The sequence below is a fragment of the Leptopilina boulardi genome, unplaced genomic scaffold (genome assembly GCF_019393585.1).
Source record: "Leptopilina boulardi isolate dan_hultmark-lab unplaced genomic scaffold, ZJU_Lbou_2.1 LbouV2_221, whole genome shotgun sequence".
Classification (NCBI taxonomy): Eukaryota; Metazoa; Arthropoda; class Insecta; order Hymenoptera; family Figitidae; genus Leptopilina; species Leptopilina boulardi.
The window spans coordinates 1,322,360-1,336,638 of record NW_026137776.1 but is presented as its reverse complement, the minus strand read 5'-3'; the positions used below and the strand labels follow the sequence as shown (position 1 = coordinate 1,336,638).

The 14,279-nt window shown below is 22.7% G+C and overlaps 1 protein-coding gene across 5 annotated transcripts in view; it reads left to right on the top strand.

The window, feature by feature from the left end:
* LOC127279672 (glycerol-3-phosphate dehydrogenase, mitochondrial) overlaps nucleotides 1-13,000 on the top strand; it is a 30,764-nt gene extending 17,764 nt beyond the window's left edge. For 4 of the 5 annotated variants that reach the window (XM_051302187.1, XM_051302184.1, XM_051302185.1 and 1 more), the window contains exons 4-12: nucleotides 2,031-2,253; nucleotides 2,667-2,830; nucleotides 3,350-3,462; nucleotides 3,627-3,820; nucleotides 5,881-6,269; nucleotides 6,348-6,598; nucleotides 8,402-8,749; nucleotides 9,108-9,209; nucleotides 12,103-13,000. In XM_051302187.1, the coding sequence (XP_051158144.1) occupies nucleotides 2,031-2,253; nucleotides 2,667-2,830; nucleotides 3,350-3,462; nucleotides 3,627-3,820; nucleotides 5,881-6,269; nucleotides 6,348-6,598; nucleotides 8,402-8,749; nucleotides 9,108-9,209; nucleotides 12,103-12,237 (1,919 nt within the window). In that variant the 3' untranslated portion in view covers nucleotides 12,238-13,000. Of the gene's footprint in view, nucleotides 1-2,030; nucleotides 2,254-2,666; nucleotides 2,831-3,349; nucleotides 3,463-3,626; nucleotides 3,821-5,880; nucleotides 6,270-6,347; nucleotides 6,599-8,401; nucleotides 8,750-8,954; nucleotides 9,054-9,107; nucleotides 9,210-12,102 lie in introns of all 5 variants that reach the window. The other variant, XM_051302188.1, reaches the window with a different exon arrangement.
* The last annotated feature ends 1,279 nt before the right edge of the window (nucleotides 13,001-14,279 follow it).

The following is a 14,279-nucleotide window of genomic DNA, read 5'->3' as shown; positions in this document are numbered from 1 at the left end:
AAATTGAAAATTTTGGATAATTATTGGATTTTTAATTGATTTTGAATTAAAATTTCGGGTAATAATTGAATTTTAATTTATTTTGAATTGAAATTTTTAAAAAATAATTCAATTTTATTGTGATATATTTTTTTTTAAATTATAAACAATTGTTAAATTTCATAAAAATTTTAATTGAAAAATAATTTTGATATAATTGAATTTGTAATGTATTTCATTAAAATTATTAAAAATAATTAATTTAGTGAAGAATCATTTTAGTTCAAAATTTGTTAAATAATTGAATTGAAGAAGATCTGAAGAAGATCTACATGTTATACTAAAAAAATGTATTTTATTTACATTTTCTTTTCAAATGTAAAAAAAAATGTTGCATTTTATTAAAATAAGTCGATAAAAGTCGTATTTTTGAAAAAAGTCGGAAAAAGTCGTATAATCCGAGGCCTGTAAACATATAATTTTCATTATTATCATTTAATATGTAATAATATTCTAATAAATTAAATTATTATTGATAATATTAATCTTTAATTTCTTTATAACAAACAATTAAATAGTAAATTTGGCGCGCTTTCGCGCGTTTAATTTTGCTAGTTTTATTATAATTTGTTGATTAATGAAAACTACAAGAAATTTTTTTTAGGCAAAAATTTATAGAATTTTTCATTTAAAAAAATTATTTCTATAAAATATAATAAAATAAAAAAAATATATATATATTAATATAATATATATATATTATATTTATAAAATATAAACTTCAGCTTCGTAAATTCAAAATTAAGAGGAAAAATTCAAATCCAAAGAATTAAATGTGGGGAAGGTAAAAAAAAATTTTTATCGTCAAAATTCATTTAAAGAGAATTTTTAATTTTTTAAATTTTAATTTAATTTTTCATTTCATTCACTCAGAGAATTACCTTATACATTTCTGATTTCCAACAACAAATCGAAACATTATTTTTACAATTATTAGCATACAAATACGTAAAAAAAATTTGAAAATGTATCAAAATAATTGAATTTTTGAAAATTAACAGGTTATATTTTAAGAAATAATTAAATTTCAGGCGCGACTTTAATTTGAAATTTTTTTTAAATTCATAGTACTCCTGAATTTTTTTTTAAATTTCAGGCAAAAATGAAAATAAAGAAAATTTTTAATTAAAACTTTTTTTTAAATAAATATTTGAATATTCAGTAGATTTGAAATTGGAATTTTTTTGTAAATTTGAATTGCTGAAGAATGTTTTTTACAAATTTTTAACAATAACTGAGTTTTAGAGAATTAATTAAACGTTTTTGCTAATAATTTAATAATTAAATTTTAAAAGATTTTCAATTGAAAATTTGGAAAATATTTAAAATTCTAAAAATATTTATAGATACAAATTTTTTGTAAGAGCTACAATTAAAATCTTTAATATTTTAATTGAAATTTTTGAAAACTTTGTAATGTAATTTTTGTTTACAAATAAATCAATTTTAGGTAAATTTAAATTAATGTGTTGAAACCAATAATTTTAATTTGCTAATTATCGAAATAATTTAATTATTGAAGAATTTTATTGAATTTTTTGAAAATAATAAAATTTGCAGAGTTTTAGTTAAATTTTTTTTAATAAATAACATAATTATATAGATTTAATAGAAATAATTATAAATATTGAAAAAGTTTCAATTAAAAGTTTTGACTTTTTCTCATTTTAAAAGATGTTAAACTAAAATTTTTTAAAAATAATTCAATTATCGAAGAATTTATTCAAATTATGAAATAATTAAGTTTTTTTTAAATTATATTTTTGAAAATAATTGAATTTTAGAATATATATTGAAGTGAAGTAATTGTAAGTAATTGAAATTTCGTAAAATTTGATTGAAAGCTTTGAAAATACTTGAATTTTATCAAAATCATTCGCGTATTTTTGTGTATGTTTGAAAATTGAATTTGAATTTGATTTAAATAGAAAAAAAAATTATTATTTTTATCAGTGCTGGAAACGAATATTATAATTATGTCTAATTTATAGGTTTAAAGACAGCTTTGATTGAAGCTGATGACTTTGCGTCAGGAACATCGTCACGTAGCACGAAATTAATTCATGGTGGAGTAAGATATTTACAAAAAGCAATTATGCAATTCGACGTTGAACAATATAAGATGGTAAAGGAAGCTCTTCACGAAAGAGCACAAATGCTTTATAGTGCTCCTCATCTTGCACATCCTTTGCCCATCATGTTACCAGTCTACACGTACGTATAGGTACAAATTACAATATAAGTGTTTTTTTAATATTATCATATCTCACGCATGTTATAATGTCAAATATTTTTAGAATCTTGTTCAATTTTATTTATATTTTATTATAATTATTACAGGCATCATAGTTAGTAACTTTTACACCTTTTTCACATTTTTTTATGATTTGTCCCCTTTTTTCACCTTTTTTTGATAAAAAATATAGATTTTTTTTTTTTTGGAAAATATTTAGAATTAAGTTTAAAAATAACTATAAGAAATTATAATTTTTTTGTCCCCTTTTTTTTAGAAAAAAAATTTTCCTTTTTTCACCTTTTTTTTTTGAGGGGAAAAGCTACTGTGATGTCTGTTATTATAATTTTTCTATTATAATATATTTAGTTAAATAATTGACATTTTTTAACAGATGGTGGCAAATACCATATTATTGGTTTGGTATTAAAATGTACGACCTTGTAGCTGGCAGCAAAACTGTTAAATCTTCATATTATTTAAGTAAACAAAATGCTCTAGAATTATTTCCAATGTTAAAAGGAGATAAACTCACCGGAGCGATTGTATATTACGACGGTAAGAATAATTTTAATGTAAATAATCTTTAAGATTACATATATTCTTACAATTTGCTTTAATATTGAGAAAAAAAAATCAATACAGGATTTCTATAAAATTTTTTAATTAAAATTCTAGGTCTTTTTCAAAATTTTCCAGGTCAAATTACAGAAAATTAGAAAGAATTTTTAAAAGTAATTTACAAAATGATATAAATTATTATCTATTAAATTTCCAGTGTTGTCTAGTAATTATAAATCTATCCCTTTTTTTTGATGACTTAAAAACTGGAAAAACTAGAAAAAGATTTTTTCTCTTATTTCTCAATAGCTGATAATAATCTTAAACAAATCAAAACGATAAGGTTCTGTTTATTTTTTTGTTCGCAATTGAAGTTATTTATAATTATTTACATTTTTTACATCAATTCTATATTATTTTTTTTTTTAATGACAAGCAGAAACGATTTAAATGAGCACAATAATGTTTAAAATATTAAATTATTTAATATATAAAAAAAAAAATTAAATTATTCAGGTCAACAAGACGATGCCAGAATGAATCTTGCAGTAGCTCTTACAGCATCACGACTCGGTGCTACAGTAGTTAATCATGTTAATGTTCTAAATCTGTATAAGGGTCTAGATCGAGTAAGTAGCTCATTCATATAATATATATTTATTTTTGTAATATAATTGTAGATAATAAAAGTTTAAAAAGAATTTTTATAAAAAGAACAAAAAATGTATTTTCTTTTTTTGGAATCCAAAAATTTTCTTGAAACATATTTAAATATTACTCTATTTCTTTATAGGATGGAAAAAGAGTTCTCAATGGTGTTCGAGTTAGAGATGAATTAACAGGCGAAGAGTTTGACGTTAAAGCAAAGGCAATAATTAACGCAACGGGTCCCTTCACTGACAGTATTCGCAAAATGGACGATGCCAGTATTCCGGAAATATGTTGTCCATCATCCGGCGTTCACATTGTTCTGCCTGGTTATTACAGGTGATTGAAATTTCATTGAATAATTAGAATTACATCCTTCCTTGATTGATATGTGCAAAATATAAATCATGCTTCGCACTTATCTATTGAAATCTACTATTTCTTAATTTTTTTATAGTTTGTTACTATTTGGTTACTTTTTTCGCCCTTGTGCTATAAAAATCTATTTTTTGTTAGAATTTTTTAGAACTTTTCTACAATATTTCTTTAATTTAATTTAAAAATTTTTAAAAAGAGATTTTTTCCTCAAATTTTCATTTTTTTTTTTTTTTGAATTCATTAAACTTTTATTATATTTATCAGGGTTGTCAAGAGTTAAGGAAATCAGGAAAAAGTCAGAAAATTTAATGAAAAGTGTTGGAAAAATATCAAATTTCTAAAAATGCTAAATTTAAAATTTCTCTTTTAAAAATTATTGTTTTAATTTTTTTAAATTGGAAACCTCTTGAAATGTTTTCATTATGGTCAGGAAAAAAAATTAAATTCTGACTGGAAATGAGGGAAAAGTCAGGATAAAACTAAATAAAATTTTTGTTGCAACAACCCTGTTTATAGACTTTTATAAATTGGTCAAAAATTATCAATTTTTCTACAAATTCCCCTTTCAATTTAAGGATTTTTAAAATCCTCGATTTTCCCCGGAAAATTTTTTTTATTTAGAGAATTTCTAATTTTTTTTTTTTTTTGAGTAATTTCCCTAATTTTATTTCAATTTCTTCGATTTCTTGTTTCCTTTAATTTTTTATTTTTTTTCATTTTCTTTTTAAATTTCGTTTTGTAAACCATTTTTTCTCTTATTATCATTTTTTGAAATTTTTTTTATTTATTTACAAATTTTATTACAAATTAGTTTAAAATTTACCATTTTTCCTGTAAATTCTTTTCTTTTTGTAAATTTCTGAAATTCGTGATTTTTCTTTCAAATTTTCTCTTTAATATTGTATTTCCTTAAATTTTCTAAAATTCTCATGTTATTAATTCTTTTTCAAATTTTTCTTAAATTCTCATGTTTTTTTTTCTTTCCCCATTTTTTTTTTCAATTTTTTAAATTATTTCATAATTTTAAATACTAAATATTATCACGAAGAAAAATGATACCCTTTAAACAATATTAATTTCGTTGGGTTGAAATTTCACCGGTCCCTTCCGTCAATATTTTGGATTTTTTAAAAGTTCATTACAAAGTTTCTTGATAAATAATGATAATAATTTTTTTAAACAAGTTTACAAATTTAAAAAACTATCAATAATAATAATTTTTCTTTTTATTATTAATAACAATTATAGTAAAATCAGGGTAATACTTTGTAAAAAGTCAGGGACTTTTTTTTCTTAAAGTTCTGTTTATTTTTTTTTACTTAAATAAAATTAGAAATACAAATGAAAATAATAAATATTTAATTATTATTATGTTAATTTTATTTAATTTTTTTTATATTAATTATTAAGTGTCTTATTATTAACATTTATTAGATATTTTTTTCATAAATATAAAGTTTTTTAAATAGTTATTTTTAAGATAATCCCAAATTTTATAACTGTAATTCAATGTTTTATTATAAGTTAAGCACTGAATGTCAATACAAAACTGAAAATTTACTATTTCAAAAAAGTACTATAAAAAACGAAATGTTTTGAATTATTAGACAATAATTATTCTTATAAATGTAAAAATATATTTTTCACGGCTACTATTTATTTGCTAACTAAAAAGTGCGAAACCTGATAAATGATCTTGGAAAGGTAAATTGAACAAAAATTCAAGAGTTTCTCGACACAATGTAACGACCTCATTAGGCTAATTAGTTAAAATTAATTTAATTAATTTTAAAAATTAAATTTGTTTTAAAATGTCAAAAATTTAAAAGGACAAAATTTTATAAAGTCAAAATAAAAACCAAAAATTTCAATTATATACAAAAAAAAATTGACAAAAAAAATTTTATATTTATCAATATAAAATATTAATTGAAGAAATTTTTAAAGCAATATTTAAAAAAAATATAAAGAATGAAAATTTAAAGGTGGAAATAAAATGAATTTTTTTTTTTGAATTACAGCCCTGATCAGATGGGTTTGCTTGATCCAGCAACTAGCGATGGAAGAGTAATTTTCTTCCTGCCTTGGCAAAAGCAGACAATCGCTGGAACGACGGATCTTCCTTGTCAGATAACTCATAATCCAAAACCAACAGAAGATGAGATTATGTTTATTCTTCAGGAGGTGAAAAATTATTTAAATCCTGATGTTGAGGTGCGTCGTGGTGATGTACTCTCGGCTTGGAGTGGAATTCGACCCCTTGTTTCCGATCCAAACAAACCCAACACTCAATCCCTCGCTCGAAATCATATTGTTCATGTCAGTCCAACGAATCTTGTAACTATCGCCGGTGGTAAATGGACCACTTATCGAGCAATGGCCCAAGAAACAATTGACGCGACAATTAAAGGTTTTTTTTTTTTTTTATTTTCTATTCATTTTTTTAATTCATTCATTATGTTTATTAAATGGTAAATTTTTTTTCAAGCGTGCGACTTGGAACCAGAAAGACCTTGTCAAACAGATGGTATGCTTTTGGAAGGAGCTCACGGATGGACGCCAACCATGTATATTCGATTGGTACAAGATTTTGGATTAGAATGTGAAGTCGCTCAGCATTTGGCAAAAAGTTATGGAGATCGTGCCTTTGCAGTGGCAAAAATGGCTTCATTAACTGGCAAACGTTGGCCGATTATTGGCAAAAAGATTCATCCCGAATTTCCTTACATCGACGCCGAGGTTTTTATTTCAATTTTTCTCTCTTCATTAAAATATTAATATTATTATTATTAATACTTTACTTTGACAACTAAATTTTAATGATTGCACGATTTTTTTTTTATTTGGATTCTGAAAACATACAGGGTGGTCAAAAAAAGAAAATCTTAACTTTTTACTATTTTAGAGTATTTAGTGTTGAAAAAAATAAGAGATTTTTCAAAATTGAACTACTTTTACAATTTCGACTATTTTTCATCGACAATTTTTTTTCACAAGCTTTTTAAAGATTTTTTTAGAATCTCTCGTATGTATTTTCAAAGATTTAAATTTTTTTAAAAAAAGGAAAGAAAAAATGAATTGAAATTTCAAATGTCAATAATCATTTCTCATAAATAGTGAACTACTTTTACAATTTTGACTATTTTTCATTGACAATTTTTTTACAAATTAATTTTTCTAATGATACTTAAGAATCTCTCGTATAAATTTCCAAAAATTTTTATTAAAAAATAAAATAAAATAGAGTTTGATGAAACAGACACTTTTTTAATTTTTATGTTATAAAATCGGTATTTTAAAATATTTTTTTCAAATTTCCAACAGGTTCTGAAAAATTACTTCTTAAAATTCAAAATTCTTGTCAAACATTTTTTTGTCTTTCATGAAAGGACTGAGTTATACAAATATTACGAAAGCCACTTTGTTATATTTATTATTTACAGTAAAAAAATTATCATTATTTTCATAAATAATACATTTTATATTAGGGCGCAGGATTATCCCGTAAAAATTATAATTAGAATTTTCATTTTAAAGAATTTGATTAGAAATAATTATTTTTTAGACGAATTTTTATTTTTTGAATTAGGATTTGAAAGAATTTCTTCTTATAGTAATTTTTAGTTACCGAATTTTTGTTTTAGAAGAATTTTTAGTTGAATTTTTATTTTATAGTCATTTAATTTACATGTCTTTTTATTTAAGAGAATTTTGAATTTAAGTGAATTTTATTTTAACAGTATCCTCATTCAATCGAATTTTATGTGATTCAAATTTTTAAATGACAGAAATTCCAATTCACCGAATTTTTATTTGTACGAATTTTTAATTGATAGAATTTTTAAGACGCCGAATTTTTCATTTGTCCGAAATTACGAATGGCCAAACAAATAATCGACAGAAAGATTTGTGTGTAATTTTTGAAAATTGACCAATCACGATTTTCTCGAGAATTTTTAATTGATCAATTTTAAAAATTGCGCCAAAATCTTTCTGTCGATTTTTTGTTCGGTCATTTATAATTTCGAACAAATGAAAATTCGATGTCTTAAAAATTTGTTAAAATAAAAATTATGTGAATTGAAATTCAAAATTCGATTGAATGAGAATTTTGTTAAAATTCATTTAAATATTAAAATTCTCTTGAATTATAAAAGTCATGTAAATTAAATGACTATAAAATAAAAATGCTGCCAAACAAAAATTCGGTAACTAAAATTTTTTTTGTCTATAACATTTTTTTCGAAATCTTTATGAAAACTAAGAAAATACGTATTTTTTTTATTTGACAAAATTTTTTAGAAATAATGTTTTTTTTTTTAATTTAACGTCATCAGAAGCAGAGTATAAAATCTAAATGACTTTTAGACTCTACAAATTCTAAAAAGGTCAAAAATGAAGATTCTCTTTTTTTGACCGCACTATTTGTTTTTATGACCGATAAAAAAAAATCATTGTGCGATCATTAAGATTAAATAAATTTCTAAATAAAAGTGATGCCTCCCCCCTTAAAATTGTTGTAAAATAAATAAATAATTTCAGATTCGATATGGATGTCGTGAGTATGCAAGAACTGCAATCGATATGATTGCTCGACGTTTGCGACTTGCGTTCCTCAATGTACAAGCAGCACAGGAAGCACTTCCTGGCATTGTCGACATTATGGCCGAAGAATTACATTGGTCAGCTGATGAAAAAAAGAAACAACAAAAGGAAGCAAGCGATTTTCTCGCTAATGAAATGGGTCAAGTTGTCAATCGTGCTTCACGCGATAAAATTCCTATTAATCTTACCAAAGATGAAATTCAACTCTACATCAAACGTTTCCAGATCATTGACAAAGATCGCAAAGGATACGTCTCAATTAACGATATTAGACGAGGTCTTAAGGTGCGAATATTTAGAAATTATTTTTTTTCTTTTTTATTTTAAATTAGAAATTATTTATTTTTGAAGAGAATTTATCCTGAAGTTCTTTAATGAAATTTACAGGAGTATCGTTGCAGTTTTATAAAATTTAACATTCCAGATTGAATTTAATTAATATTTAATTTATTAATGAATATTTAATTAATATTATGTCACATAAATTTAGGCACTCGGTATAAAACTGAACGAGGCTGAAATGCACAATTTACTCAACGAAATCGATCTCTCATACAATGGCCAAATGGAACTTCAAGACTATCTACAGGTAATATGATAATTCTATAAAGTTAATGAATCGGTTTTTTTTTTCATTGCGCAGCTCTTTGGCGACAAGGACGTACCGGGTGAGGAACTTCATGAAATCCTCCGCGAAATCGACACTAATATGAACGGTCAAGTCGAGCTGGACGAATATCTTCAGGTCTGTCAATGTTGATAAAAAAAAAAGGCTTTAGCGGATTTCTTTCCACGATTGTATAACGTCCACTTTAAACTGGATTCAATCGATCGTTAATTCTTTTCAGTTTACACTGTGCACTAATTTCTCTGAGTTCGTCTCGACTTTTTTATGATCATCTTACTAAGCCACAGACTATTTTTTCAAAAAAAAAGCGTTCATTTTTGAACTGTCAAAATTTTTATTGCGCTGTTAAAAAGCATGCGCTTACTAGTCTTTGAAAAAAAAAAAATTTTGAGTTTCGATTGCTCAGAATCGATTTTTCTTTTGGTTGAATTTATTCAAAAAAATTTTTTTTTGAAATATAGAAATTACGAAGCTCTTAATTTTCATCTCGTATCAATTTAATATTGAGGAAATTATTTTATGATTTCGAATTTTATAGATTGCATAAAAAAATTTCTTCGACGCAAATTGTTTGCTTAGCTTAATTCACTTTCTTCTGTACTTCTTCTCGAATGTCAAAAAATTGTAAAAAAAAAAAAAAATATTTTAGGTTTTGCTTTAATTAAGCATTATTTTTTCTCATTATATGTCAAGTGGAATTTAATTTTTTTAATGACAAAAGTGAAGTTTTTGATTTGGCATGCTTTTTTTTTTATTCTAATTTCGTGTTGCCATTTTCGCATGTTTTGTAATGTTTTAGTTTGATATTATGATTTAAATTTATTGCTTAAATCGTAGTCAATTGGACAGAGAGGATATTCAAATTTAAATTGAGAGAAATTACAAAATAATCTTTTGGAAAGAAAGAAATTTTAACAGGGTGTCCAGTAGACCTTGAAAACCTTGAAAAATTCAAGAATTTTTTTTTAACATTGAAATTCCTTGAATTTTATAAAAAAAAACTTTGAATTATTAAAATTTCCTAAAAAAAATTTAAATTCCTAACATTTACTTATTTTTACAAACGGAACAAAGATCTAAATTTTTTATCATAAATTCTAATTTTTTTAAAACTCGAAGATTTTTTCGATTTTTTTTTAATTTGTTTTTTTTTAATACTTTTTATCCTCTTAAATCTTTACACTATTAAAAATTTTCGTTTTTAAAGCGATTTATCCCTTAAATTTTCATTTTTTTCCAATTTATAAAATTTATATATTTATTTACTTTTACAAAGTAGTCAGAAATTCTCAATTTTCTCGCGATTTCTTCTTTTATTCTGAAAATTTATAAAATTCTTGATTTTTCTTTTTTCCACACTATACATATTTCCTTAAATTTAATTTCTCTTCATTTTTATAAAATTCTCGTGTTTCTTTATTCTTTTTCAAATTATTCTTCAAATTCTCTTAATTGAAATTCTTAAAATTATCATTTTTTCTTTCAAATACTTCGACTTTTTATTTTCTTAAATTTTTAATTTACTTTCATTTTTTTAAAATTCTCATTTTTTAAAACATTTTTCACCAATATTTATCCTTATTTCTTTAAATTCTAAAATTTATTTATTCATTATTACAAAGTGGCTCAAAATTCTCAATTTTCCTGCCAAAATATTCCTTTCATTTTTGTTAATTTCTAAAATTTTCAATTTTTTTTTATTTTTTTTATTTGCTAAAAATTATAGAAGTTATGAATTGTGGAAAAAAATTCATATATTTATCAGGGAATGGATTTAAAAAAGAAAATAAAAAAATCGATCCCTTTGGTTTTGACGAAAGTCACTTTTTAGATTTAATTTAAATTTTTAAATGCTTCCGTGGTAGTTACGTTAATTTTTATTTCAAATTTAAAATATTGAAGAAAAATCAAAACAAATTTCATATATATAATATTATTTTTCATCTGTTAGTAGAAGAGAGAAAAACGCATTTCAAAAATACTCTGCTTTCAACGACCTTAAATTTAAAAAAATAATAAATTCCACAATTTTTATCAAATCAAAAAATCAAAAAATACGTATTTTCTTATTTTTCATAAAGATTTTGAAAAAAATATTCTAGTCAAGAAAAAAAATTTTTTTAATGAAAATCACGTGAAATTCTTAAAATTATCATTTTTTTCTTTCAATTTCTTCGACTTTTTATTATCATTTTTCTAAAATTCTTGTGTTTTTGAAACATTTTTTTTCAATATTTATTCTTATTTTTTAAATATCCTAAAATTTATTTATTTAAGCCAAAATTAGTAACCCAAAATTTGCAATTTTTCTGACAAAATATTCCTTTCATTTTGTCAATTTCTAAAATTCTCGATAATTCTCTCAATGTTTCTCCAATACTTATTTTCTGAAATTTTTAATTTTTGTTCCTTTATCAAATATTGTCTTGTTTTTTTTTCCAATGTTTACCTCAATCTGTTCGTGTTTAATTATTTGCTTCAAATTCTTATTAAACGAGGTTAAATTTTTTTTCCATCATTTGGAACCTAAAAACATATGAGGTTTTCAAAAAAATGAAATTTTAATTTTTTCACTATTTTAGAATCTTTATTTTTTGAAAAAATTAATATTTTTGAAAATCCATGCAATAGATTTTGAAAAATCATTAAAAAAAGTGTGGAAAAAAATTTGACAATGAAAAATACTTAAAATATCCCTTAAAATTTATTTATCACATAATTTTTTAAATTGTTAAATGTTTTTATTTCTACTTATTCATCTTATATTTATTGAGAAAAAATTAAAAAACAAAACTTTATGATAAATAACAAATATTTTTATAGTTTCTACGTCGAAAGTGGATTTTGAAAAAAATTATTTTAAACCTTGAAAAACTTTAAAATAAATTTTTTTTTTTCAAAAATTGCTGGACACCCTTGTTTAATTGTATTTGAGAAATTTAGATTATTTGCACGATTATTAAAACAAAGAATTAAAAATGAAATTTAATTAAATAATTTCTTTATTCAGATGATGTCGGCAATCAAGTCGGGACATGTTGCTTATTCGCGATTTGCAAGAATGGCAGAAATGGAGGAAGCACAACATGAAAAAGATGCTCTCAAGAAGAAGATCAGCGTGGAGAGATCTGGAGGTGGCCTGTAAAGAGTCACAAACCAAAAAAAATAAAAAAAAAAATAATCGTTCGCACATCCTTTTAGTATCACATGAAACTCAGTAAATACATATTCACTGTACACTCTCTTTTACTTCTTTCTTCTTTATCTCATTCACTATATACATTATTTATTTTTAGAATTCTAAGTTTCTGAATTTTCCTCTCATTGTCAAAGCGATTCTCTTATCTGCAAAAAAAAAAGAAAAAAAAAAACTATATCAAATGAGTCATATACTGATGAAAATACAAAATATATAGGCTTTACAAGCAAAAGTATTATAAGCTTTAAGATTATTATAATATGAAAAATATTTATTTGACTATAATATGCATAAGACTGTAAACACTCGATCAACTTTTTAAAGAATTGTGCATTAAAAAAAAGACATTGTTATTATATCGTTTATGTTAGAAAAAAGCTTTTCGAAAATCTTTTACAATTTATCGATAGGCATGAATTTAGAAAAAAAAAATTTACTTAATTTTATGTAAAGTATAATATGTACATAAATTTATTATCATTTAATAATAATAATAATAATTAAGTTATCCGTTATATTGTGAGATCGCACGTGCCTGTATTTTTTTTCTGTAATTTATTTTTTTTTGTCATCACTTCATACATAAATATATATATATATAATAGCCCTATTGCTAATAATGAATTTCACATTTGTTCGAACGACAATTTTTTGATTCGCTGGACGACAAGCAATAATAACGAAATATACGATATAAATAACGCTCCTATATTTAATTTCATTTAATTTTATAACCCTTGTCTGAAAGTTGATGGAAATATTTAAGAATGTGCGGAATTATTTTAAATTATACGATTTTCAAGAATATTACAAAGAATACTGAAAAATTATAATTTAATACCAAAATTTTTTTGAATATTTTATTCAAATAAGAAATTAAATATTATATGTTAAGTTTTAATTAGGACATAATTGTTTAAAATAACTATCATCTTTAAAAAGTAACAAAATTTTAGAAACAGTATTTTATTCAACGTTTAATTTTATATTTTTCGTCGAGGAATAGTGGTTTAGAACATTTATAAAAAACGATTTAAAAAAAATATTTTTCTATTTATTATTTTTTAAATAAAAGATGGTAATTTTTGTTTGGCCTAATGGTTTTTTAATAATTTTTGTATAAAATTTTATGACTCGTTTCAACACGTTTTCGTGTCCTCGTCAGATATATAAGTCTGTAAAAATGGATTATACAAGATTAATTTACTATAAAAGAGTATAAATTTGTTATTATTTTTTATCTAAAAATTTTTCACGTTTCTTGAAATCAACGATTTTTTTTTTAAAGAAAATTGCAAGTAAAAAATTATTATTTTTTATGTGAAATTTTTTTTTTCAATCATCGATCATAAATGTTGTAAAGTTCATCGACGAAATAGTAAAAATAGTATATGAAATGAAAACCAAAAAAAAATTGAAATTAACAAGTATTTTTTGTATTCAAAAACTGAAATTTAAAAAAATATTTGAATTTATTAGAAAATTCTTGAGAATATTTTAGAATATTTAAAAATATTGCTAAATATTTTGAAATGTTTTGGAATATCTGAGAATATTTTGGAATTTAATATTGAAATAAATATGCGAATATTTGACGAAAGTGAACGAAAAATAACGACTTTGTTATTTTTTTACGATAGACTCCATATTTTCTTATTTTTAAGTTATAAAAAGCGATAATATAACTTTTTTTTAACACTGAAATATTAAAGTTAACATTAGATAAATATTAAAAAATTTTCAACATTAAAGAAACGAAAAAATTTTTTAGGTTATGTCACCAAAAATAGAAAAAATAGTTTCTATCGTTTCTGTAACCTTTCTAATTTTTAGAAAATTTTCCCTCTATCCAATGAAAACTCAATGTTTCAATAATAAAATTATTTTTGTATAATTTTTACTAAAACAGTTTTCTTTTTTTTTAAATTATAAAATCGCTTTTTGACTTAAAAATAAGCTAACTTTTAATTTGACAGTCTATCTCATTC